We start from the raw sequence: 27,886 nt of genomic DNA on the forward strand, positions 1-27,886 counted from the left end.
GAAGTGATTGCTTCTATTGTGTTTACGCATTTCCTTTCTTGATTCATCCTGGACTATTCATCTCTAAATCATTAGATCCCCCTTGGGCCGCGGTGGCTCAGTGATAGAGCGTTCACCTCTGGTGCTTGGGGTCTCGGGTTCAAACCCTGTTCCCGCAAGTTAACTTTGTGGTGGACAAACACTGTGTGCGTGGCTTCTCTCGGGGTTCTTCCGTTTCCTCCCACTTTCTTCATTCCACCATTTCATCATCTCCCATCACCACCGTCTCCTTTAGCCTAACCGGCATAAGCGTTGGACGTAAAACTCAAAGATTTCATTCCATTTTTTTATTATTAGATCCCCATTTTACCGCTTGGATTGCTCAGTGGACATATTTCTGGAGCATCAAAACATTGCGAGAGAGAGAGAGAGTGAGAGAAGAGAGGTACTATATGTCAGGTAGAGACTGTTTACGAGCGCGAGGCAGGTTTTGGGAAGTTGGAGATAATGGAGGTAATTTCTTATATTGAACTGGTATTTCAGCAGACACTGTGCAAAACTATCGTAGTTGTTAGTAACACACGTAAGACTGTGGTACTTGGGGAAAAGCTTAGTGAATTGGAAGGAAGGAAATGTTCCTTGCACTTGTAGCTTACTTAATGATCCTTAATTTTTTAAAGTTTCTGCAGGCGATAGAATTAAATACAAAGTGATACGCCAGTATTTGAGGTTAACAAGTGTGGGGTTACTAGTGCACATTCAATATAAGTGCTTTACGATGGATATAAGTAAATGCGTATTAAAAAATGACTATTAGATACTATTTTCCGTACTGGTTTACCTTTGGAGCACCACTGGAAAGAGTTGTTCGAAAATCATAATTCTTTCAGTAATTTTCTTCTTATTGTCCCCTAAAAGATTTTCTATGGGCTTCATAAAAATATCTAGCTTGGTATAGATAAAATCTGGGGGGCCATCGGAAGTAATTGCTGGAAAATTATAGTTCTTTCCCGATTTGCGTATAAATACGGCTTCTGGATGTATGGCATAAAAATACAATGCAAAAACAATAACGAACCTGTAATAGATGGCCAGGGAAGAGAACGAGTGCTATCTAACCGAGTCAAGGCATGGCGAAGCTGAGAGCCGAGCATATACTAGAGGATGTGCCGGAAGGGAGCAAGCGCGTCGGCGATGGTGGATATACTCGTAAGCGAGTGTAGTGAAAAGAAGTGAGTTTTGACAATGCTATGAGTTTCAGTAAAACTTGTCATGCTTTCATACGTTGGCTCTCATCGCCGGTGGAAAATAGGATGTAATAGAGTCACCTTTCCTATCTACTAATTTATTTTATCCGTCGTAAAGCACTTGTAATGATGTTACACTAATTACCCTACATTTGTAAACCTAAATTACAGCTGTATTACTTCGTATTTAATTCTATTGCCTGCTGAAATTTGTTCCTCGTAATGTGTCTTTCTATGCAAAGTATTGAATATTACCTAGATGAATCTTTTAATGGTGCGTCAAAGATAAACTAGGACCCTATTTTGCACCACGACGTATTTCTGCACAGTGTATACAGACTGTATTTTACTTTGACAAGTGGAGCGCTACTACTAATAAACCATGACAAGTGCTATTGAAACTGATATCATTGTCAAAACCAAATTGTGTTCACTAGCCTTTGTACGCGTATACCTACCGTCGCTGACGCGCCTGCTCCCTCCAGACGCACCACTTTTACGCTCGGTTCGTCAACTTACCCCTGCCTTGTCTCAGGTAGTAGGGTTGGCAAAAGCCATGGTTTTTATTAGAAAAAGAAACAACAAAAAAACGTGTTTTTTTTTTTTTTTTTTTTTGTTTGAACCAGGTTTATTTGGTTTAAATAATTTGCTCTATATATTCATATCATATATGGACAGAAATAAGTTTGTTTTCTTGCCTTGATGTTATTATGCAACAACCGGGTTATGCTGGAAGGGCTCACATAAGCTTAAAGTGAAATAAAAACTGCTTCTCGAGTTACATCCGAGAGAAATTGTCCTTAATTTGAACTCGGAACCAGGACTAATTGGCGATACGTCTGCCGACTCACTCACGAAAGAATCCTGATAAAAATACGTTGTACTGATCTTTACATGCTTCTTAATATAACTGTCAAGAGTCATTTCAGAAGGACAAAAAAATGACACAGGTAATTGCACAAGTGAAAATATTATACAGAATTACATATGGAGTTCAAGTTAGTTAACAACGACTTTTATTGGTCCAAATTAAAAAAATACAACGACTTAATTTGCATATCAGTAAGAAAAGTGAATAAAGATACGAATTATTTAAGTCCACTTTGGCTCAGACTCATTTATACATAAATAGATACCAAAGATACTTCTCATTTCACTAAATGTCTCTCGTGGGGTCTGTATGACCCCCCTCCCCACCCACCCACACAACAAAAAGTACGGCATTTTGATGTATTTTACAAATAGTAAACATTGAAACGAAACAATATTTAAAATTTTTCTTTGATTGCAATTACACAACAATAATAACAACTACAAAAAAATCACAAAACAAACATTTATAAAGTTATATAAAAAAAAGTTGCTTTTGTAGTATAATCTTTTTGAATAATGAATGGGGAATTAAGGTCTCAATATAATACGAATAATATACGGGAGTGAAATGTGATAACCCACAAATGTTTGTTCATCAAGATTTTACAAACACTTACACTTTTACGAACATTTTTCGTTTTTTGGTTTAAACCACCTTGGTTTAAACCAGCCAACCCTGTCAGATAGCATTCGGAATCTTAGTGGCCATCTAGCATATGTTGGTTTCTGTTTTGTATTTTCACTGTAGTTTTTTATGCCATACGTCTGAACGCCGCAATTATACGCAAACCGTAAAAGAATTGTTCAACAATTACTTCTGTTAGCCCGCTTTAATTTTTTCTATGCGAAATTAGATATTTTCATGTCGCCTAGTGCAAATGACAGGCAATAGGAAGCAAATTAGTGAAAGAATTATAATTTTTCAATAATTATTTCGGGTGATGTGTCATATCATAAGTAAACATGCACGTCCTGCAGTAACACAAGGAACATAAAACTGTCTCAATCGTTATTTCTTAATTACTACTGAGCTCCCTCGTGACTACGTGGATGCTGTGCACGCCTTCGGCGTGAGAGGCCCAGGTTCGATTCCCGGTGGCAGTTCATGTGGTTCCATCAAGTTGTGCTAGGTGGCCACCTAAAAGTACGAATACTATATAAACAATTCATCCAGGAACGTAGCAGGGGGCACATGTGGAGACGCGTCCATTTTAGCAGGCGCGTTTGCGGCGGTGGATATACGCACCATCGAGGGTAATGGAAAAAAAATACTTCATATGCAATGAACACATATCTTCCGTGTGGCACAGCTTTGTAGCACTTTCATCATCACTTTGTACACTGCTTTCACATATTATTTTACTTCATTAGGTCTTCCTTACCAAGTACTAAGTTGTAAGGAACACACTTAACATTTCCTATGTCTGTCGTATTACGCATATGAGAGGTAAGGGCTCGATTTATTTTGATTACTCATACAATCCTGTTGTGAAATTAATTCACATATTTCTGTAGATTTTTTAAATTTATCCCTGAGATAGAATAACAACTAGCCCCAAGAAGGCGATACGGTGTGAGGCACTATATAGTGTTGCTAGAATCAATGGCACTTTTTCTCTCCTATTGCATCACACATTTCTTAGGTTAATTACTAAGCCAGTGGGTTTGAAATACTAACACATTATGCTCTTACTTACTGTCAGTTTACCTAATATGGTCTCACTATATACTTTCTTATAGTCCAAGATTAACCTTCATTTTTGTTCGTAATTATTTACCGTATAGTGATAACCTTTATTATTATATTAATCGTTTCTTTGATGTTGAAATTTCGTATAATTCTTTCAGTTTCCGGTAATTTTGTTAATTTTGGGGGGGGGGGGGCACCTGCGGAACTTGACCCGCTTTTAGTTGCTTTGGTATTAGCTACCAACCTAACTTTTAAATGTGTAGGCTATGAGAGAAAAGCTGAGGGTATCTAAAGATCCTCCCTGAACCTGGCAAAAATCAGTCCCAATAAACATATAATTATTTTTGAGTTAAATGCCACAGAGTAGGTCCAGGAACATGGAACGTAACCGAAACTAAAATAGACTCACTTAACCTACCGTTAGCTAACATAAGTCTTAATATCCTGGACCTGCTCAAAGGGCTTGTTTTTATTTATTTATATAGTAAACACATTTCTTTTGCTTAAAGTGTAATTCGTAATACATTTCATACGTACCAGCACGTCACAATTCGCGTTCAAGCAATCATTTGAGCGAAGCTCATGCAGAATAGACATTTCTGGTCCGTACACGATGCAGTCCTGGGTTCGATTCCCGGTGGGGACACTCGATCGGAAAGTTGTAAAAGCCATTTTCAGGCCAGCTCTTAGGACTGAGCTTTTCTTGGGTTTTCCTCATTCACACTGGGCAAATGCCGGGATGGTACCTAACAAAAGTTTTAGCTGCTTTCTTCCTTCCTCACTTAATCAGTTAGTGTGATCGCCAAGGGGCATCATCTCTCATACATGACAGTCTAAAATGGCCATAGATGCCGAAAACCCAGAAATACATAATCTCTAATCCGTACACGATGGAAGTAAAATAGATAATCATCTAACCTTAGGATTAAAATAGATAATCATCTAATCTTAGGATTAAAATAGATAATCATCTAACCTTAGGATTAAAATAGATAATCATCTAATCTTAGGAAGATACCAAAGACGATTAAAGAAATATTGGATGACGTTTTCTATAATTTGTGATAGATTGTGTAGTAGGTTTCCTTCTTTTCTTACTCTGTGTAAGGCAGTTATAAAAGAAATTAGATAAAAATCGAGGGAATGTTTACCATGTAATCTCCGTTTACGAATTCTGTGAATGAGATTTCAAATAAGCTGGAGCTAAACATGGACCACATGAGTGAAGAGTATGGCTATTTTGGGAATAGATTATGTAGCTTAGTGATTATCGCACAAGAAGAAGTTGGAAGTTTGATTCTCCACTGTCGCACTTTCTCACTCTTAAATTTTTATAACAATACTAGCTGAACCTGCGCTCTCTACACAGCGCATCATTCGCATATGAGCATAAATCTCCTTCTCATTCCTCACAACATACGTACATGTCTCTGAACAGACACAAGTGAAAGATGTCTTGATTTTAAAAAAAATGGCAACAGGTATCATAAAGGGGAGATTTTTTCGATTATTTTTTCTCAATATCTCGCACCGTTTGCAAAATTTGAGCCTACTTCCGGTTGGAGTTTCTAATTCATGTATGACCAGTGTTTTCTTTCTTCTTGCATGCAGTATGTAATAAGCAAATACATTACATATACAGTTAATTATAATGTCAGTTATATATGGTGTTCATTGGGCAAAACACACAAAAAATAATGATTTATCTTAAAACTCGAGAAATGGTTATCCTTCCTTTTTCACTATTATTTGGCCATGGAACAAACGCCTGAGACGTATACAACCCCAATATAACATTGTGGTGTTGGAATGTATAACACATAGGATATGCTTTTTTTTTAATTTCAACGCTTCCGGCGTACCCTAAAAAAATGTAATAAAGAAATAATGGCCATGTTTTTTAAAAAATACTCAATTAGAACTGGACAATCTACGCAAAATTTCCAATCGATCAGTGAAAACGCCATCTTTCTAGTGCCTGTAGTTTCCGAGATCTCATTTTCGAAAGGATTGACCACAAACATATACACATAGTTTAAAAGAACTCGAAAGATGGAAGCACAACTCACATGCATTGATTTTAGAGAAGGCTTATTAAAATACAAAGGCTTTGAACAATAATTTTATATCATAAACTTTATGGAAAAGATATAGTTAAGTAATTTAGACTATTTAAAGTACAAATACTTAAAATGTTTGTCTCTGTTAAACGTGAAATCACACATAACCGTAAATGAAAGATTTGAAAGTTAAAGTTATTGGTTGGAGCTCAGCCGCTTTTAACTGCTATTGTAGCATTTTAATAGATAGATTCGTTGTGTTTTCTATACTTTTTTTTTTTAAAAAAAAATATTTGTTGAATGAGAAGGGTACTATATATAGAAGGAACATCAAAGGAATGCTTTACTTAGATTTTTTTTTTGTACTCTTAATTGGTGCAGATTGGATGAAAAATCTCGAATGGGAGTATTTAGTAGTAAACTTCTAAATCAATAATTGTTGGAACGAAATTGAAATTGATGCTGGTGACGAGGAGTGAAGGTGAAATGTGGATGGCATTATAAACACCTGTTCGATTATAAACACCTGTTCAAGGCGTGGGAGTTCCGTCTACATTGAAGCTTTCAGCACCCCAGCACCTGACTTGAATACCGTGCTTTGTTTCAATGAGCTCCTGGAGACCGCTTGAATTCGATAAAAACACTTCACCTGCCAAAGCACTTTCGCACAGAAATTGAATTTCGCCACTCACTTGGCGTATTCTTGTTACACCATTGTTCTTTCAATTTACTTCCCTTCTCCGCAAACGCATATATTTCAAACTGACAGCAAAATCTTCGCTGTCCCATGAAATATGTGCAGAGTTGCCAGCTTTATTTATGTTTCTATTGAATAACTTGTTTAATATGTAGCAGTGATTGTTACGCCTCATGTTGAAGATAATCGACAAGCAAAATGCCCTCACAGTCTTAGAAGCCCGTGGACATCGTAGCCGTCCACTATTTCCTAGCCTTATGTGGTCGTTGAGAACTATCCTACTATCCTACGCCTCATGTTTGATCATAAAGTACCAGAAATTTTTGTCAGCAGTAACCTGCGTTCCACAAAACTGACAATCTCAAACATGATATTTGCATGGCAGTATAATAAACGGCAGTGGATTTATCTGTCCAAATTTTGATTTAGTTGAACATTGGAACTTGGAACATTGTAACTTGTAAAGGAAGCAACTCTCAATGTTATTTTTTTTTTTTTTTTTTTTTTTTGTTTTTCATAGAGTACATTTAGGTAGCTCCCTTTCTGCTTCCCCTTTCCAAATGGTTACGCTTGAGGTTATATTTCTTCTGAGAGTGATATGCCTTCGAACATTACAAATCTGCCAATGTCGATGCCAACTATTTTGGTGGATTTGAAGTACGTTTTATACAAATTTCATTCAATATGTACCGGAGATAAGATAGAGTTCACTAGGTCTGAGTAATTGTAAGTTAACGCAAACCCCTACAAAAACAAGAATCAGCGTGTGTTGTCAAACATAACTGGCTGTCATTAGAGTTGTGGAAACGATAAACAATTAAAATAACATTTTTGAACTCTGCAGTCATGTAGGAATCTACAATCAAAAAATCATTTAATTATAAAATGGTGAGTCAACCAGTTATTTTTTCTGTGGCATACTTGACATCAACAAACCCGATACATATGTAAATGCTTCCGTCATCTCTGCGAGTAGTCTGAGGAATTGGTCGTCCTGATACCTGAACTGGCCACCTTTGAAATGCTTAGCCCGTTCTTCGCTGTGGCATACGATAGTGTCTTGTTGCCCATTGTCTTGGTTAGACCATTATAAAAGTCGGAGATTTAAATTGGAATGTAGGACAATCAAGATCAGGATATGAAAGAATACATGGAGGGTATGGATCGGAAGACAGAAATGAAGAAGGTGGTAAGGCGCAAGCATACGATCTTGCTATCCTGAATACTTTCTATAAAAAGAAAGAACATCTTATTTCATATAACAGTGACTCAAGTTCTCAAATCAACTTCATCTTATGGAGGAGACAGAACTTACATCATGTAAAGGACTGCAAAATAATACCAGGTGAGAGGCGAGGAGTAACACTGCCTCGTAGTAGCCGATATCTGCATCAGGAGAAAATATTCTTGTTCGAAGTGGTGAAAACTAGATAGGACAAGTGCTGAAAAGATTCGAAAAGAAATTACCACATCGCAAGGACTGCAAATGAGGGAAGATGAGGTACACATGGAAGAGAAGTGGATCAGAATATTAGTAGCACTCATGGAAACAGCAGGAAAAGTTGTGGGAGAAACAAAACGAAGAGGCCTTATTGATACAGAAACGTGATGGTGGAATAGATAAGTTCAAGCAGTTGTGAAGGAGAAAAAGAAAGAGTACAAAAATGGCAGAAATTGACAATCAACAAAACCTGAATGATTACAAGGGAGCGAAGAAGGCGTAAGCAAAAGCAAGTCTTACCTGAAAACAAAAGAGGGAGGAAAGATGATTTTACAAACTTCCGAAGATAAGAGAGAGGCAGAAGAAAGCATCTGCGCTGCATCAAAGATGAAAATAATGAGGTTCTAGGCAAGTGAGAAGATAAAAGAAGGGGTGGAAGGAGTATTTCCAGAAAGTTTTCAGTGAAGGAAACCCAAGGGAAACTTGCGAAGATCTAATTATGAATCAGAGACTTGTTTTCTCTGTGACTGGTAGAGATGGAAAATACCATGAAAAAATATGAAAAGTGGTAAAATTCGAGGACCTTATAATATCCCTATCGAAGTGTGGGAAAGGAGGAGTGCAATGGTTTACTTGACTTTATAATGGAATACTGGAAGCAGGTGATATGCCAGAAGAATGGAGAAGCAGTTAGGTTGTGTCGATTTTTTAAAGATGTGCAGAAATGTACCAAAGGAGAATAAAACTTATGATCTATGTAATAAAGCTCTTGGAGAGAGTGATGCAAGCAAGATTAAGGGGAGAGACCGAAATAACAGAGAGCCAATTTGATTTCATGCCAGGACGGGTGACAACGGATGCTAAGGGAAAAGTATAGTTAATACCAGAACCTCCTTATGGTTTTCATCGACCTAGAGAAAGTGTATGGTAGAGTGCCACGGGATCTTATTTAGCACTGAAGAAGTAGTGTGTTCCGAACTCATACATCTGTATAAGTCAAGATATGTGTGGTGGAAGTAGAATAGGAATGGGTATAGCGCGTGGGGTAACAGAAGAGTTCACATCTAAAGTGGATCTCATCAGGGATCAAGTCATAGCCCATACGTTTTGTAGTTGTGGTGAGCAGACTTGCAAAAGACATCCAAGAGTTAATACTTTGGAATATGCTATTTGCGGACGACATCGTAGTGAAGACCAAGTCACCACTGCAAGCGAAATTGGAATACCTGGAGAGAAAAGGGCTTAGAATTAGTAAATCAAGACAGAATATTTACATTGCCCATTCAGCAAAAATGTAACCAAAAATACAAGAATACGACTAGACGAAGAAGAGATGAGAAAATTCAAGTGTAGGTACTTGGGATCAATAATACAGGAAAATGTAGGAATACAAGAGTTAAACAGTAGAATTAGGAGCAGTTGAACAAAATGGAGAGAAGCGGCAGAAGTATTATGTGACCGTAGTTACCAATATGTTTTAAAGGAAAAGTCTACAAAACAGTAGTGAGATTTGCCATATTATTCGAAGAGGAATGTTGCACAACGAAGGAGAGAGCGGAACATAAGTTACGAAGGTGAAGATGGTGCGATGGATGTATAGAGTGACATAGAAGGATGGAATTAAGAGTGAAGTAATCCGAGGAACACTAAAGGTGAGATCAGTAGTAGAAAAACTGCAAGAAAGTAGACTTCAGTGGTTTGGGTATGTAAGAAGAATACCTTCGGAATGCGTAGATCACTGAGTGATGCTGTAGAACTGAATGAAAAATGATCGCTGGGCCGATCAGAGAAGTAGGGGAGATTGTATGTAGAGACATAGTGCATTGTGGTCTCACAGTAGATATGACATAAGATAGAAACAGATGGAGGACAACGATCCGACAAGCTGATCCCAGCTAACTGGGAAAAGGTTAAGATGATTATGATCGTTGTAAAAATCCCATCATGAAGAGGTATTTAATGAAGACACACTGGTCAAATGTAAATTTGGAAGTTGTACTGCCACAGTTATTTTGGGCTCTGAAAAGAATTGAGATTAATTTATCAGGATATATTTTTGTCTTGAAATGGATGCTGCCAATTTGTGTATTGATAAGCTCGAACTTGTTAGCTGTGTATTTGTAAATCCCTTCTCCTATAACTGAATTGATTCTTTAATGGAATCTACTAGAGCAATTAAAATTTAACTGTGTCTACTTTTTGTATACTTATGAAAATTAATTTTTTTCTCTCTCTCTTTTTTTTTTTCATCAGAAATGACATCCAACTGAGGGACAACCGACTGGAACACCCCCGGTAGATGACATGTTGATTCATCAATTATTGTTGAAGTCGCTATGGAAGGCTAGATCTCTAAATCTTATTGCCATATTGAATATATGCCATAAACGTGAATATTATAAACACATCAGCGTGTGGCAATATGCCTTAGTTAGGAGGGCTTCTACAACTACAGCGACAGTAGATGTGATGGATGATTTTATTTCTCAGCTGCTGAAGAATAAAGTGAATAAATGGGATTTGAAAACTAATAAACAGAAGCTAGTCAGTAGTGGCGTAGCTGCGTTACGGCAGGAAAATACACTGAATGTTCAATTAGCGAAAGAAAATCTAAACGTCTCGTATTCAGGTCGTTGTTCGAGCGCAGCGTTGGTAGAATCCTCTGTGTTGATCGCTGCTGAAGAAGGAAGAGTTGATGATATTTTCTGGTTACTAAGTGAATGTTTGGACAAGAATTGGTGTCCACCTAAGCATCTATTGCAAGATCTGGCAAATGTGTTTGCGTCTGCGGGAATGAAGAAAGGTGTTCTACTTGTTCAGTGTGTATGTGAGAAGTTTCACAACGACGAATACTGTTTGCAGGCAGGTTATAGGCATTTTCTTGCAGAAGCCTGTTGGAAGTCAGGAAATGTTGAGGAAGCTTTGGCGATATTCAAAGACGTATATGAAAACTATAAACTTCTTAGAAAACGAGTGAAATTAATAGTTAATTTCCTTGTGGACGATGTTGTTAATTCTCATGGAGAAGCAGCTTTAGTTCAGATAACCAAGTTTTCTCAATATATTGCAGATCATTTTAGGGACTTTGATTTGTTGGCTTCGTTATGGAAGCGTTGTTTCTTCAGTGAGTGGCACTCAAATCATGTTTTAGCAATGGAACTTCTTGAAAAGAATAATGACTTGAAGGACGAAATTGAGAGCACAGTGGTGTCTGCATGGGAAATTGCTCTTAAGAACGAAGACCTTGAAACCGTTCACAGAATTTTAGAAGTTCTTTTGCGTTGCAGCTTAATTCAAAGATATGGCGATGCACTCAGAGCCCTTTTTGATTATAAATGTAAGTACTTCTTTTTACGGTAAATTAATGTAGTAGAGTTCTATTTAAAAGTGGTACTATGGATCTGCCTTAATAAAATATTAATCTATAACTTAAGCACACAGCAAGAAATGAAGTGTTAAAATAACACAAAATGACCACACTTAAGTGTGTTACTTGTATGTTAAATTAACACCAAGGACATCGTCTTCCGAGCATATCAGAAATAATTAGTAAGTGGCATTGAGAATTTGCATTAGATTTTGTTTGTTATGAAGAAAGCTTTACGCAGTATATTTAGCATTTGTGTCAAGTAACGAATAACGCTTTGTCACGTGCTATGTTTTTATAACCTGTCACGAGAATAGTTTTGTAAACTTTTGAATTGTCTGACAACAGTAACATGAATAGCAGTGCTGCCATCTGCTGGTCGTATCTGTTCTCGTATGCTAGTATATAAGAATAACAGATGGCAGAACTGCTACTTATGTAACTATTGACAAACAATTCAAAGGCTTACAAAACTATTTTCGTGAAATGGTTATAGGAAACATAGTAAGTTATTCGTTACTTGGCATAAATGCTAAATATACTGTGTAAAGCTTTGCTCATAGCAAACAATAAAATGCAATGGAAATTCTCAATGCCAGTTACTAGTTATTTCTGATATGCTCGGAAGGCTATGTCCTTGGTGTTAAATTAACACACAAGTAACATGCTAAAGTGATAGTTATTTTGTGTTATTTTAACTTTTTTTCTGTGCAACCTTATATTTTTTTCTCTCGTATATTGCGAGTACTACTTGTTAGCATCCTTGGTACGAGTTTGCTAAGGATTTTTGCGTTGATTCGTGCATTTACATTACCGGTAATATTCCTATCTGTAGAGAATCTCTTGTACAGTAACAAACAATATTAAGTATAGGTTGGAGTTATAATTTTTTATACCTCCAACCTATAGTTAATGTTGTTTCTCATTCTCTTTCGTTAGCACCAGACATAACCACTAATTTAATTTCAGGAGTGCAGTTGAAGGGTTGACATACCTCAATATCACACAACCAATAGTGTCCTGGAACGTCTTTGGTTCAATATTAGGGATGGAGAACCAACTAATTTTAAATCTGCAATCATACTCTAAATACTTACCTTTGCTAGTAGTTCGGAAAAAACGGAATATTAAAAATTACTCTGTTTTATAAAGTGTTAGTTCTTTTAAGGTAGATTCAGGATCGTCTTTGGTATTAACGAAGTACAATATGGGATTCGCTACAAATAGCGGTGTTAAACTGTAATGTGAGTCGACGAATCAACATAAAAATTTCTTAAGAGACAAGTATGTGGAAAATGTAATTATACGGGTGCTCAAGTAAGTTCAAAATTAATATTATATTATTAAGTATGCATTCTATCAATTTACTTAGGAGTTTCATGGATTTACCGTGTTCAAAAAAGAGCAAGATATCCTCATAGTCATTCTTTAAATAGCGTAAGAAATTGTCACGAAAAAGTTTTTTTCATGACCTATGATTTACTTATAGACGTGTGTTCGAAAGAAAAAGACTTCTTTTTTCGGGGGGGGGGGGGGGATCGGAGGTGTTTTCTTCAATTTTTTGTCTGGAAAATTTGGGGCTTTTTTTAAAATAATATTTCAATTCTAGAATAGAAATAACAGTACGCTTATCTTTTGTTTTTCCAGTATAACACGAAAAAAAAAATAATAATTACTGTATCCTGAAGAGAAAATCCTTAAGAAATTCAAGAAGCAAAGAAAGTTGGTCATTCGATAGGAACGAAAAATGCAAATCGGTGGATACAGTGGGTTTTCTAGTTGCTGCGAATTGTCTATAAAGGTATTAGATTAACGTTCAACGACCATGTTCTGCTAATAAGTATTATAGTGTTAGCAGTGAGTGTTCTGAAAATGTATTAGATTTTGTGGAAAAAATATATATCATTTAAAATTTATGAATAAACTTCAATGACTACATAAAACATTTATTGAAACCGCTAAAATGAGAGGGGGAGAATATTTAAAACGATATCAACAAATTTCTTATTTTAAACATGTTGACACGATATAACAGTAAAGAAAGTAATTGTATGAGAAATGATGTTGAACTAACATCAGACTCAAAATGAAATGATTCCCGAACGGAGAACCAGAAGTAAGCAAGGTTTTTATGCCAACATAAAACTGTTTCTGTATCTGATTCTTGATTTATGGTACATTTTTCTTGCAAGCCAAATGGAATATAGGCAACCAATAAGCACATCAATAAAAGTATAATTTTTTAAACAATCTACAAAAATTTAGAGAGGGGAAAGTCAGTACGTTTTGAGTTTATTGATCAAATTAATCTGAAACATCGTGAAGATATGCCTAATTCGTTATCCCATAGGGATGCATCTTAAAACGAGGACTTTTCCTTAAGAATGCACACACTTTAAAAATGGTTCTTAAGTGGTTTGGTATTTGATGCTGGTGGCATCGAAGTCCTATCAACTTCAGAACAGAGTATACTGCCAGTGAAAATGGATAGACATATTTTCAGGAAGCCGAACATTGATGAAGACAAGGTCAGAAATGAACCAAATAGTAGCCGAAATGAGAAGAGCACGGCAGAAACAAGAGGAACTGGAAGTCAAGAAAAAGGAAAAAAGAATTTATTGTAAAACAATTGGAACTTAACGTAAAGACTTAAATAAAAGAGTGGGAGAGACTGATTAAAAATACATTCAGTGCTGGGGCAATAAAATATTAACACCAACATGAGTTGGCGACCTCTTTCTAAATAAAGAACCACAGAACTTGCTGGTATTTTACAGGGTTTATAAGTCACGTATAATTCCACAAACAGGGTTGAGTAATTATACGTAAAGACAGGTTTCCTACGTGACTTGTAAACCTTGTAAAATACTAAATAAGTCTACAAATTAAAGCGAAACGTTTTTTACTCGATTTGACACAAGGAAAAGGCTATGAAGGTGTCCTTCCTAATTTGTATAAACTTTTGCTGGATTTTGTAATTTTTATAAACTATCATATTGACTTCATGTAGTAGCCTTATCTGTATAAATAACAGATAAGTATCACGATTTGCGCACATGATTATGTTTAAAAAACATTATGTTTTAAATATTCTGTGGTCGACAAGTTTTGAGCCAGAAAAACCATGATGAAATGAAGAATGATTGTACGATGCAACAACAATGCTTACTTTTGATATCCATGCGCATTCCCGGTCTCCGCGACTGACGGCTTTTTGCACTCACGAAAACCCACTCTACTTTACACTTGCTGTTGGCTGTTTTGTTTGTTTCAGATTTCAATGCTTTGTACGCTCTGTACTCTGCGACGAGGGTAGATAATATGAAATATTACCTGCACGCTACATATGTTCTTGTCTACAGTCTCTGTTATTAATATAAGTTTAGACTTCGCTTCAGTTGATGGAACTAGCAAGTTGGAAGATATTGTGTGTTCCGATTTTGATTGTCTTGCTTTTGATTTTTTTTTTTTTTTTTAAAGAAAGAAAGGCCGCTTTTTACATCTGCATAAAAAATAGTTTTCTGCGTGACCTAAGTACGTGTAATTTACGTGAAAGACAGAACGAGTAAATTATCTTTCATATGTGTTCATACCGATTCTCCCGACCATTTGACGAGTAGTAGCAGTAATGATAAATGGGATAGGATGTCTCCAGTGAATGTATTTCTTTATATATATATATATATATATATATATATATACCGGGTGAGGCATTTAAAACTGTTTTTTGAATATCTGGAAAACTACAAATCGGATTTTAAAAAAGTTGTAATAAAAGTTGTTCGTCTCGAAGGGGGACATCCAATGATACCACACTCGCCCCCCTGCCCCCACCCCCCGGGGGCGGGAGGGGGGCAACTTTGAAATCTTAAATAGGAACCCCCATTTTTTATTCCATATTCTGATTCTCCGTGAAGAAATACGTAACTTTTGTATTGAACATTTTTTTCGTTGCGTGATAGATGGCGCTGTAATCGACAAAAATCAAAATGGCTCACAAACATTTGAAAAATGAGGCATTTAAACTGTTTTTTTGAATATCTGGAAAACTACAAATCGGATTTTAAAAAAGTTGTAATAAAAGTTGTTCGTCTCGAAGGGGACATCCAATGATACCACACTCGACCCCCTGCCCACACACCCGGGGGCGGGATGGGGGCAACTTTGAAATCTTAAATAGGAACCCCCATTTTTTTATTCCATATTCTGATTCCCAGTGAAAAAAATACGTAACTTTTGTATTGAACATTTTTTTCGTTGCGTGATAGATGGCGCTGTAATCGGCAAAAATCAAAATGGCTCACAAACATTTGAAAAATGAGGCATTTAAAACTGTTTTTTTGAATATCTGGAAAACTACAAATCGGATTTTAAAAAAGTTGTAATAAAAGTTGTTCGTCTCGAAGGGGGACATCCAATGATACCACATTCGACCCCCTGCCCCCACCCCCCGGGGGCGGGAGGGGGACAACTTTGAAATCTTAAATAGGAACCCCCATTTTTTATTCCATATTCTGATTCTCCGTGAAGAAATACGTAACTTTTGTATTGAACATTTTTTTCGTTGCGTGATAGATGGCGCTGTAATCGACAAAAATCAAAATGGCTCACAAACATTTGAAAAATGAGACATTTAAAACTTTTTTTTTTTTTTGAATATCTGGAAAACTACAAATCGGATTTTAAAGAAGTTGTAATAAAAGTTGTTCGCCTCAAAGGGGGACATCCAATGATACCACACTCGAGCCCCTGCCCAACCTCCCGGGGGCGGGAGGGGGTCAACTTTGAAATATTATACGAGAACCTCCATTTTTTAATAAAGGTTTGGATTCTCTGGGAACAAATACGTAACTTTTGTATTGAACATTTTTTTCGTTTCGTGATAGGTGGCGCTGTAATCGACGAAAATTTGTTACGAACAATTGAAAAATATCCAAGAAATACGCATCAGATTAAGAAAATTAAAGTAGATAGTTTTGATATCTTTGTAAATGCTATCAAATGACACCATAGTTGACTACCGTAACGCTATCTCAGTTATTCTGAAAGGTGGTTATTCTAAAATCTTTAATAAGAAACTGTAATGTTTTAAGCAAAATACTTGATTCTCCAGAACATAATTCATTACTTTGCCCAAATTTTTGGCGTAATTTCTGTTACCGATGTAGGTGAAATTTACTTCAATTGGACTACGTGGACGTAGTATCTATTAGCTTGTTGCCTTTGGTTTGCTGATTCAATGTGAGTCCCCTTGCCTCTCACTAAGGAGGTGCTTGTTTCAGGTAAGTCCCCTTGAGTCTCATCATCGAGGTGTTTGTTTTAGTTGAGCCTCTTGCATCCTACCATTCGGGTGTTTGTTTTGGGGTTGTCTCTTTGCCTCTCACACATCTTCATTGTTTACTGAACAAACGAACAAACGTTCGAAATGGTTCCCCTTTTCTGCAATAGACTACACATTGCAAGTAGGGATAGGCGCGAGTCGAGCTTAAACTCGAGTCGAGTCAAAGGTAATTTTCTGGAGTCGAGTTCCAAGCCGAGTCACTGTTTTGAGCTCGAGTTTCGAGTCGAGTCGAGTTTGATAAATGGCTCGCACACTCAGCTCTTTTTAACTCGTTTTTAAATTATGGCCTGTTTAGACTGGAAAGCGAAAGCCATGAGAAATGTAAGCAGTAATGTCGAATACTTTTAATATTTCTCACGACAGAGGTACATCTGGTGGGGGTACGTTTAGTATATGTCATCTCGTCTCGAAAACGAGACAACAATAGATTTTTATAACAAGATAGCTTCAAATTTCGTGAGCACCAATATAAGTATATACTGTAGTTCTTACCGTCTAGGCTTAGACCTGCACGGTCGACTTTTTGAGCCCCAGAAGAAGCCCAATCCGCGCAGTGATGTCAATAGGCTCGGCTGGAACTGAGCGAACAGCTCAAGCCGGCTCGATTGGAATGGAAAGCCATCGGCTCGGTTCAATTGAGCCGGCTTGGTTGGGACGAGCCAGCGACTCGGCACAATTGAACCGATGGCTCGAGCCGGTTCCATTCGGATCAGCCACCAACTCGACTCATGTGAGCCATCGGCTCGAGCCAGCTCCATTAAAAGCAGCCCATCGACTCGGTTCGACTCAGCTTAACTGAGCCTATGGCTGAGCCGGCTCGCTTGGGTGAGCTGTTGGCTCACTTTTCTGTTTGGCTTGATAGTGAATAAGCTGTGAGCCGACCGCTTGAGCCGATGACAACCCTAAACCCGAACCAAGCAGTTTTGAACATGTTTGACCGACGCCCTATAACTTTTATCAATTTTTGGCTTGCTCCTCCGGAACTCAAACTCAGAACCTCATGACCGATGTCCTTGCCTCCTAAAGACTTGTCGACTACGCAGATAGACAGTCAACTAGTTTTTAGTATTCAGATACAAACCGCCTATCTTTCGTATAGTAATAATAATAATAATAATAATAATAATAATAATAATAATAATAATAATAATAATAATAATAATAAGTTGTAGTAGTGGTAGTATATTTCTAGTAATATCATTGATAATTATATTATCTACGTAGGATATTTGAAAAGAGTATTTGGAACTACACACAGGATTTAGCTCGAATTGGCTCGACTCGACTCGAAACTTAACCCGAATTCGAGTAGAGTTGGAGGAAGTTTTTCGAGTCGAGTCGAGTTTCAAAGAAAACTTGCTCGAACTCGCTCGTGCCCTCCCTAATTGCAAGTGTTACACCTACAGGAAATCTAACCATGGACTGCTACGCGTGATAGCAGTTCTTGCTTCGTAGACGGTAGTTTGAATAATGCAAAATATATCGCAAAAAATAGTCACAATTTCGAACATTTTCTTATCACTTGTCAGCGGTGTTTACTCATTTTGATTGTTGTCTATTAGAGCGCCATCTATTAGACAGCGCCAAGAAAGACAATGTTACATAACGTACTCACAAAGTACGTTCACATGTCATTCAGGGTTATGTCGTTGTTTGTATTGGTGAGAATAACTTGTAGTTTTAAGGATTAGTTTCTTGATGTAATTCTATTGAGTGGAGTTCGATTGTGGATTTCACTTTTAATGGGATGTTAACTGAAAGAAAAGAATATGGGCAACAAGACAATAGTCCGTATCGTATGATGAAGTTGGACGTTGCTATGTAATTGGAGTCTGTGATCAATAATGATGAAAATAGTTGTTCATTAGTTACAGAAAAATTCTTATTATGGATCAATTGAAGATATCAGTAACATTAGGTGACGAAGTTAAGGAGTACTTTGAGTCAAATAGACAGTAGAAGAAGCACGTTTAAGGTATGTTAACCTGTTCCCTGATAGGAATGTTCCTTCTGCAACGACTTTTCGCAGTATTATTCAATTATTTATTGAAACTGGAAGTATTCAACCAAGACAACGAGTCCGATCACGGCCTGTGAAGAACGAAAATGCCGCAGTGAATGTTTTAGCTGCAGTTGCTGCAAATCCTCACATCAGTTCTCGGCAAATCGCACGAAGTTCAGGAATGTCGCAAAGAAGTGTTCTGCGCATACTGCATGAACACAGATTCCATCCATATCACGTTTCGTTGCATCAGGAACTACATGGGGACGACTTTCAACACCGCTTGAACATTTGCAATTGGATACAACAGCAATTAGCAGTTAATGATGATTTTATTTCACAGATACTTTTCTCTGATGAGGCAACTTTCACGAATACTGGTCAAGTGAATCGGCATAATATGCATTATTGGTCAGTAGATAATCCTCATTGGTTAAGGCAAGCCGAGCGTCAACGTCCATGGAGTGTGAACGTTTGGTGCGGTGTTTTAGGTACTCGAATAATTGGCCCATACTTCATAGACGGGAATTTGAATGGTCAAATGTATGCCGATTTTTTAGATAATATTTTGCCAACACTACTGGAAGATGTCCCACTTCAAACAAGAATGAATATTTGGTTTTAACAAGACGGATGTCCAGCGCATTATTCACGGATATCTCGTGAGGTTTTGAATAGAAAATATCCTGATCGATGGGTTGGACGAGGTGGTCCTCAAAATTGGCCTGCACGATCCCCTGATTTAACTTCTTCCGACTTTTTCCTGTGGGGAACGCTAAAAGCAAAATGTTACACGGAAGAACCAACAACCCCAGAAAATATGCGGCAGCGCATAATCAATGCGCTTACATTAGCGAAGAGACACTTACAGCAGTAGAATTGTCCTTCAGAAACTGAGTTGTAATGTGTATTGCAGAAAACGGACACCATTCTGAACATTTGCTTCGGTAAAATATTGAGCTTCCGATGGTGAGAGGCAAGGGGACTCACCTAAAACAAGCACCCCGATGGTGAGAGGCAAGGGGACTCACCTAAAACAAGCACCCCGATGGTGAGAGGCAAGGGAACTCACCTAAAACAAGCACCCCCATGGTGAGAGGCAAGGGGACTCACCTGAAACAAGCACCCCGATGGTGAGAGGCAAGGGGACTCATTAAAAAAGCACCCCGAAGGGAACAAATTACTACTACGTCCACGTCGTTGTTCCTGGGTAACGCTAAAAGTAGTTTTAATTGTCGAGTATTTTCAAAACGGATCTTGTCCATTTTTTCTTTTTTAAATTGAGATATCAGTAGCTTTGAAATCTTTCAGGTCGTATCTTTCTGTTTATGAATTGGTTTCTTGCCAAAACTGTCTAAAACATTTAAAAAAAAGTAATTTGGAAAGTAGGTTTTTGTTCATAAGTGATATTGTCCACAACAACATGGCGCACTGATAAGGAAAGGATTTTTTAATTCCAAAACGGCTCCTTTCTATAACCATTGAATGACTAGTTGCCATTTTCGGTTCAAATTGTCTTTTGTCCCAATGCTATGCTTTGCATCAGCAAGCAAGATAATAGTGATAAACAATTAAATTTCACGGGATTTACATTCATTTCTCCTTCAAGAAAGAATATTGTGTTATCACCGTCTATAACTGAAAATTTGATAAGGTATTCCAGATATTCAAAAAAAAAAAAAAAAAAAGTTTTAAATGCCTCATTTTTCAAATGTTTGTGAGCCATTTTGATTTTTGTCGATTACAGCGCCATCTATCACGCAACGAAAAAAATGTTCAATACAAAAGTTACGTATTTTTTCACGGAGAATCAGAATATGGAATAAAAAATGGGGGTTCCTATTTAAGATTTCAAAGTTGCCCCCCTCCTGCCCCCGGGGGGTGCGGGCAGGGGGTCGAGTGTGGTATCATTGGATGCCCCCCTTCGAGACGAACAACTTTTATTACAACTTTTTTCAAAATCCGATTTGTAGTTTTCCAGATATTCAAAAAACAGTTTTAAATGCCTCATTCTTCAAATGTTTGTGAGCCATTTTGATTTTTGTCGATTACAGCGCCATCTATCACGCAACGAAAAAATGTTCAATACAAAAGTTACGTATTTTTTCACGGAGAATCAGAATATGAAATAAAAAATGGGGGTTCCTATTTAAGATTTCAAAGTTGCCCCCCTCCCGCCCCCGGTTGGTGGGGGCAGGGGGTCGAATGTGGTATCATTGGATGTCCCCCTTCGAGACGAACAACTTTTATTACAACTTTTTCAAAATCCGATTTGTAGTTTTCCAGATATTCAAAAAACAGTTTTAAATGCCTCATTTTTCAAATGTTTGTGAGCCATTTTGATTTTTGTCGATTACAGCGCCATCTATCACGCAACGAAAAAAATGTTCAATGCAAAAGTTACGTATTTTTTCACGGGGAATCAGAATATGGAATAAAAAATGGGGGTTCCTATTTAAGATTTCAAAGTTGCCCCCCTCCCGCCCCCAGGGGGTGGGGGCAGGGGGTCGAATGTGGTATCATTGGATGTCCCCCTTCGAGACGAACAACTTTTATTACAACTTTTTTAAAATTCGATTTGTAGTTTTCCAGATATTCAAAAAAACAGTTTTAAATGTCTCACCCGTATATGTATTTTAAATGTTTATTTCTCTTACTCCTATTTTTATCATCCGCGACAAAGACTCCGAAAGCTTGGAACTGCAAGAATTCTTCGAGGTTGAAGGGAGTTGAGTTGACAACAAATTTACTCACCTTGTATTCCTATGTCAATTTTTTACATCGGTGTTTCGAATGTATCACTCGGGCATTCCTCCTTAGGAACAAGCTCGGCGTAATCCATTATTTTAATAGGCTCTTCACATGTTAAGTTATATCATCATAATGGAAATGGTAAGTTTTATAACAATTTGTATCTATATGTAGCAATGTGAATTACAACCCCTAGTAATATTGGAGCCAACATAGATTTAAAGATGTTTCTTCAATATGTCTTCCTGCCTGACGAGGACTACGTTATAAGTATTTTTACAGAAGAATTCAACCACTAAAAATATATGTAGTACAAGAAAAATCAAATAGGATATGTATTATTCACAATGAATTGTTTACTTACCAATAAATCCTCCCATGGGGAACTAAACACTCTCCACACGTATCGGAACAACAAGCCAAGGTAATAAGGATAAAAACGGATAAGAGAAATACGGCATGGGAACAGGAAAACATACCACCAAATGAACGTAACGTAAATATTGGGTAATATAAAGAACGATCAGAGCACAGTGGGGAAAAAGAGAAGAAATTTGAAAGAAGCGTATCCATGCTACGTCACTGTTGCCAGAACCCAGATTTAATAAAGAATGGTTCTTTAATCTCTCTGTTTGTTTTTTCTTTCTTTCTTTCCCCTGAACCCATTACATTAACCTGTTTCATATTATGTGTATGTTGTTTTAGGTGAAGTGACATTCCCTATATACCCTCTTCTTGTGACTTTTTTGATTGTCTAACGTGTTCTTTAATTCGGGTGTTAACATTGCCCTTGGTTTGACCTATATATCAGCATTGATAAAATCTGGCTACATACCTATGGTGTGTATTTTGGTTCTGGCTTCAGTGACGTATCAGATACCACGCTTCTTTCAAACTCAACTCTTTCTTTCTTCTACTTTGTTCTACTCGTCATTTTAGTACCTATTTTTTACGTTATGTTCATTTGGTGATATATTCCTGTTCCCATACCGAATTTCTCTTATCTGTTTTTATCCTGTTGCTTTACCACTGAACTCGGAACTAGCTTGTTGTTCCGATACGTTTGGAGAATATTTAATTTTCCGACAGGAGGATGTGTTGGTAAGTAACCAATTTTTTTGTAAATTTCAATCATCCTCTCATGCGCCTACATAATTTTAGTTGTTTAGTGCACTAAACATATTTATACATTGATGTGTAATTTTGTTGAATGCTGAAAGAAAATATGAGTTGCCTTCAATCTTACATACTGGAGGTTGGAATTTACTACTACGTATAGGTACTATTTGTTATATAACTCTGCTAATGTCCACTATGTTCATACAACTAAATATGTGAAGATCCTATTGAAAAATACCTTAAGGCAATGTTTATTCCTGAGGAGGAATATCTGAGTAAATTTTTCGAAATATCGATGTAAAAAATTGACATAGGAATAAAAGATGAGTAAATTTGTTTTTTATATTACAAATGTGTTCTATAAATAATTATTGACTTTACTAAGAAGTAGACATTCCTTAGTTATGCCATGTAGGCTGAATGAGGTGGGAGGTTAATGAGGTATGGGAGAATTGTGAAATTGAGAGACTGGGAGGAAATTTATTTAAACCGTTCCATAGGCTACAACTCTGCATGGCCTAAAATCAAACCAGGAATGATTACTGTTCTATTAGAATTTGTGTTGATACTTATTGAATTATTTCAATCTTAGGAGTATTCGTACACATATCTGGCTTCTGTCATCTCTAGAAATAAATCCTTACACACACCATATGGTTTACTACGACGCCCTCATAGGAAGATTTAGAACAACCCTAGGATCAAGAGGCGTCCTCCATTTTTGCTCTCCGTTTCCTTTATATATGTTGAATAAGATTCGGAAAGTATAAAACAGTTTTTTTTTATTATTATTATTATTATTTAAGAAGATATGTGAAATAAATGCATAGGTTTTGTCCTGGTTGATGTGACTTGAAAAAACTTCTGAATAATAAGATAATAGCAACTAAAACGGGACCTAACTACAGTAAATTCCCTTAAAAGCATAAATAAAATGACTTCTTATAATTTGAAGCAACAAATTTATAGCTGAAAATAAAATACAGTGTAAGACAATCTTATTATTCTATATTTGGAGAACGATTTTGCATTACATTCTTAAGGGACACCTATATTATGAAATGCAGGCAGATCCGTATCTACGTATGTGACGTTTGTGCTTCTCGATTAATAAACGTGGGACCCAATGGGCACAAGCCTTCCGATAACACTGTTCAACAAATTTTGATCGAAAGTATGTAAATTCTTTGAAATTGCGATTTTTACATTCATTTAAGCATAATATGAAAGGAAATGATAATAAAAGAATTTTCTTAGCTCAGGTTGTGAAAAAAACGCCCTTGTAGAACAGTAGCTGTATATATACAAATGTATTAATATTTATAGAACATTTAAACAAAATCCTTGTAAAAACATACATTTCACTTTTTTTTTAAAATCTATTTCACTGTGATGTGATAAGCTGGGGAGTTAAGAAGTACCCTAACGTATAGCTTTCTATACCCTTGTACTTCCTGTTTCAAAATTGCGCAAATACCAGTTTCACAGCGATACAGAAAATAAAGTAACCGTGGTCAAGTTAAATATTAACAATTCCGTAATAAAAATCAGTATTAACATCAAAACATGAAAAACATGTACAAATACCTTTTTGTGTAAGAACTACACTGCAATGTAGACAAAAGTTTCAAGTGATCCCTTGTACACGATTATGTTTATTTTATTTTGAGCGTCTTCGCTTGGCTTGCCTTTTGTAGGTTACATCTGGAGCATCCCTTGCAATAGTCCAACAGTAGTCGGCCAATATGTTAGAACTCCACTTTTCCTCATATCTCTTCTCCATGGCTGCAATATCTTGATGGAAACGCTCACCATGTTCGTCACTTACTGCTCCACAATCTTCGGGAAAGAAGTCTAGATGTGAATGAAGAAAGTGGAGTTTCAGAAACATATTGCAACCAAGATTTTAGTAGCACAATAACAACTTTGCTACCAGTTGTTTGTAATTTTTTGCTCGGTGTCTTCCCAAGAACTGTGAACAAACACACTTCAAGCTTTCCCACGCAGCTTTCTCCTCACCTTGGAGAATTTCGTCGAACTTGTAACCTTTGAATAGTTGCCTAATCTGTGGCCCTATGAAAACACCCTCTTTAACTTTGGCATCACTTAATCGAGGGAATTGTCCTCTTAGGTACTTATAGGCCTCATCCTCTTGGTTCATGCTCTTAACAAAACTTTTCATAAGACCTAATTTAATATGTAGAGGGAGAAGCAAAATTCGGTTACGATCTACCAGTGGTTCATGCTGCACATTTTTCACTCCCGGCTGAAGAGTTTCTCTGGTACTCCAATCACTTTTGCAGTAATGAGATCCACGATCTCTACTGTCCCATTCACATATAAAGCAACAATACTTTGTATTCCCTAACTGCATACCTAGCAACAGTGCTATTATTTTAAGGTCACCACAAATGAGCCACTGAAAATCGTAATATTTAATGGCTTGAAGTAAACGTTTCAAGTTTTCATAAGATTCCTTCATATGAACTGCGTAACCTACAGGAATTGAAGGAAGTTCATTTCCAATATGTAAAAGCACTGCCTTTAAACTCACCTTGGGCGAATCTATAAAGAGCCTCCACTCCGTAGGTTCGTAATTAATTTTAAGTGCCCTCATGAGACCATTTACATCTGTACATGCTACAAGTGTGTCTTCCATAGTAAAAAATGAAGTGAACATCTTCTCCCTATTCCGATACACTGAAATATTTACTTTTTCCTGCAATAAATTCCATTACTTTAAGCGTGACGCTAAAATTTTGGCTTTGCTTTTCGAGAGGTCTAAGTCTCTGATTAGATCACTTAGTTCCTCTTGAGTAAGTCTATGTGGTTCACATGGAGGTGGTTCTACAACAAACGTAGGGTCCTTCGAAGTACTTGATTCAGGAGCTTCAACTTCTTGATCATCATCAGAAAAAAGATCGTATTCTTTAGGTGGGTCAGGAACAGGTAGTCCTTCTCCATGTGGAACAGGACGCATTGCAGAAGGAATGTTAGGATAGATCAAGGCCCGCTTCTTCTTCGTGGAAATTCCCTTCTTGACGGAAGGAACCATACAAAAATAACAGTCTCTGATGTGGTCGCTTGGCTCCCTCTAAATCATGGGCACTGCAAAAGGCATTGAGCGCCGCTTCCCATTAATCCAATTTCTTAGATTGCTGGCACAAGTGTTACACACAATGTGGGGTGCCCAAGATTTATCTTGGTCTCCAATTTTACAACTAAAGTAATATTGATAGGCTTTTCTTATTAGTGGTGTTATAGTCTGCTTTTGTGAGGAAAATGTCACTTCCCCACACACGTAGCAGAAGCTATCCGCACTGTTTACACAATTTTGCGGCATTTTTGTTTATTGAAATCCTCAAAATGTTACTTGAAATAGTTCCGACAACTATTTAAAAATATACATTCGAAATACCAGTATTTTTGCGTACTTGTAGTTGTATTTTTATGTCCTGCACTACACAAACGTCACACCCAAAACGTTGATAACTGCACTAAACCTGTGTTTTCTAACAATAGCAGAACACTACTGAGATAAGGAACACAATGAAACCAAGCGTTCATATAGTTTCTCCAGTGTTGCCGGATCAGTGTAACATTTTACCCCAAACGAAGCGAATATATTTATTTTTAAAGCGTTATTATTAGACATGCCTGTAAAACGAAAAGTAGAGCTAATATTCGAAAATAACTTTCAAATTCGTGATCAGCACCACAAAATCAATAAGAATTAGCTGATTTTGTTCAATTTACGTTTTCGTTGTTGAACACTGTAACCTAAGCTGTAAACCATTTCTTGCACCGCACTATGTCCAACACCAGGTTTTGCTTCGATTTCATTCACAGTGATACGCCTACCTCCTCTAATCAGCTCATCAATCCTTACATTGTTGCGTTCCGTGGAGGTAGTTTGAGGGCGCCCGCTGTGAGGCTCATCTTCAATTCTCATCCTTAAAATGTTTCACCCATCTCCCAACACTGCTGGCACACATCTCCATAGGCGCGCTGCAGTCTGCGGTGAATTTCAGAAGCAGATTGATCGTTTAACAACAAATTCAATCACAGCATGCTGTCGAAACGAAACATCGCTGCCCGCCATTTTGGAAATCCTGCCTGTGATCACCGTGCTAGCAACAAATAGCGTTAACGTCTAGAAAGAATGAAAAGTATGTAGATTGAGATGATATACTTGGTTTCACTTACAATTAGAGATTACGGTTATGAAAACATGTTGCTCACGACTTCCAGTATGCTCCTCATACATACAAACAAATAAGAAGGCGCAACATTTTCTAGGGACGAGGAGCATAAAATACCTTAATACGGGCCTGAGAACAGAATGTATTGCATTACTATTATTAACAATAGTAATGATCTTAATGTATTACTAATACATGATCTTATATGTATTAGTATCATAAAAAGTTTTTATTTCGAGCAGGATTGAAAGCAAGCGCGATAGTTTCTTATTTCCCTAATATGTTCATGGCATGTTACTGTGTTTTTTACTTCTCGATTGATATACTGAACAAGATTCTGGTGTGTGAAGTAGTTGTAGAATTCTTGTGGCTTGTATCTGAAGTGCTTGAAAAACATATCTTAATAATCATTATATTTATCGTTATAGGGAGTCAAGGGGACTTGAGAGGTTGTTCAGAGATTGTCCAATCTTCACTGAATCTGAATGTGCCTTTAACAGCTGTACAGCATCAGAAATTTCTTCAATTGCTGGTCAACTATCGTGCGAAAAGAACGGTTTTGCTTGGAGCTAGAAGAGAAAAGACCAAGGTGTCTTGTATTAAGCCTGTACCTGTGAAAGAGTTTAAACTAAAATTTTAGTCTAATCATAATTTATAAAATGTATATAATGTAGATAATAAATTTTGTAGAAACTTTTGTTTATGTTTATTTTTCTCCCCTGCATTTGACTCTTATTAGTGAATGGCTCGTTAACGGAGTGACTGCTTCATCTCATAATGGAAGATCTCTGGAAAGAACAGACTTACCAAATTTAATTACGCTCGCAGAAGCAAAAACAAATAATTTAGACCTAAAGATGAAATTAATAGTGGAGAGTAAATGGCGTGTGCTGTATATAATTTTTCTAACTACAGATCTCACAAAAACTGCATGAAAATATATGTATATTGCAGTAATCAAAAATCCAAGTCATTGTAATTCTTTGTGCTGTTACAGTCTATCAAGCGTTTTCGGCCACGAAAAGATGTGGACATTAGGTTCTTTACTAGTATTTCTGGCTTTCTAACCTGGGTTCGCTATCTCTTAATTAAGGAACTTACTGGGTACTTGATAAAT

At 36.9% G+C, this 27,886-nt stretch overlaps 1 protein-coding gene across 2 annotated transcripts; it reads left to right on the plus strand.

The window, feature by feature from the left end:
- Positions 1 to 347: 347 nt before the first annotated feature.
- On the plus strand, positions 348 to 27,466 carry LOC145673443 (uncharacterized). 2 transcript variants are annotated; one of them, XM_081743148.1, is made up of 3 exons: positions 348 to 492; positions 10,241 to 11,324; positions 27,198 to 27,466. In XM_081743148.1, exons 2-3 carry the CDS (start codon positions 10,292 to 10,294, stop codon positions 27,407 to 27,409), a joined length of 1,245 nt encoding a protein of 414 aa, XP_081599274.1. In that variant the 5' UTR covers positions 348 to 492; positions 10,241 to 10,291; the 3' UTR covers positions 27,410 to 27,466. The 2 variants fall into 2 exon arrangements, with proteins under 2 accessions (XP_081599274.1, XP_081599275.1); XM_081743149.1 differs by lacking the exon at positions 348 to 492 and adding an exon at positions 3,400 to 3,546.
- The last annotated feature ends 420 nt before the right edge of the window (positions 27,467 to 27,886 follow it).

Source organism: Thermobia domestica, chromosome 16 (genome assembly GCF_964235325.1).
Source record: "Thermobia domestica chromosome 16, izTheDome1.hap1.1, whole genome shotgun sequence".
NCBI classification, from domain to species: domain Eukaryota; kingdom Metazoa; phylum Arthropoda; class Insecta; order Zygentoma; family Lepismatidae; genus Thermobia; species Thermobia domestica.

Excerpts from the sequence above, each read along its gene's own strand:
- LOC145673443 (XM_081743148.1), top strand. The coding sequence starts at position 10,292 with ATGTTGATTCATCAATTATTGTTGAAGTCGCTATGGAAGGCTAGATCT. Across the intron at positions 11,325-27,197 it reads AGCCCTTTTTGATTATAAAT|GGAGTCAAGGGGACTTGAGA; the intron begins GTAAGTACTTCT and ends TTATCGTTATAG.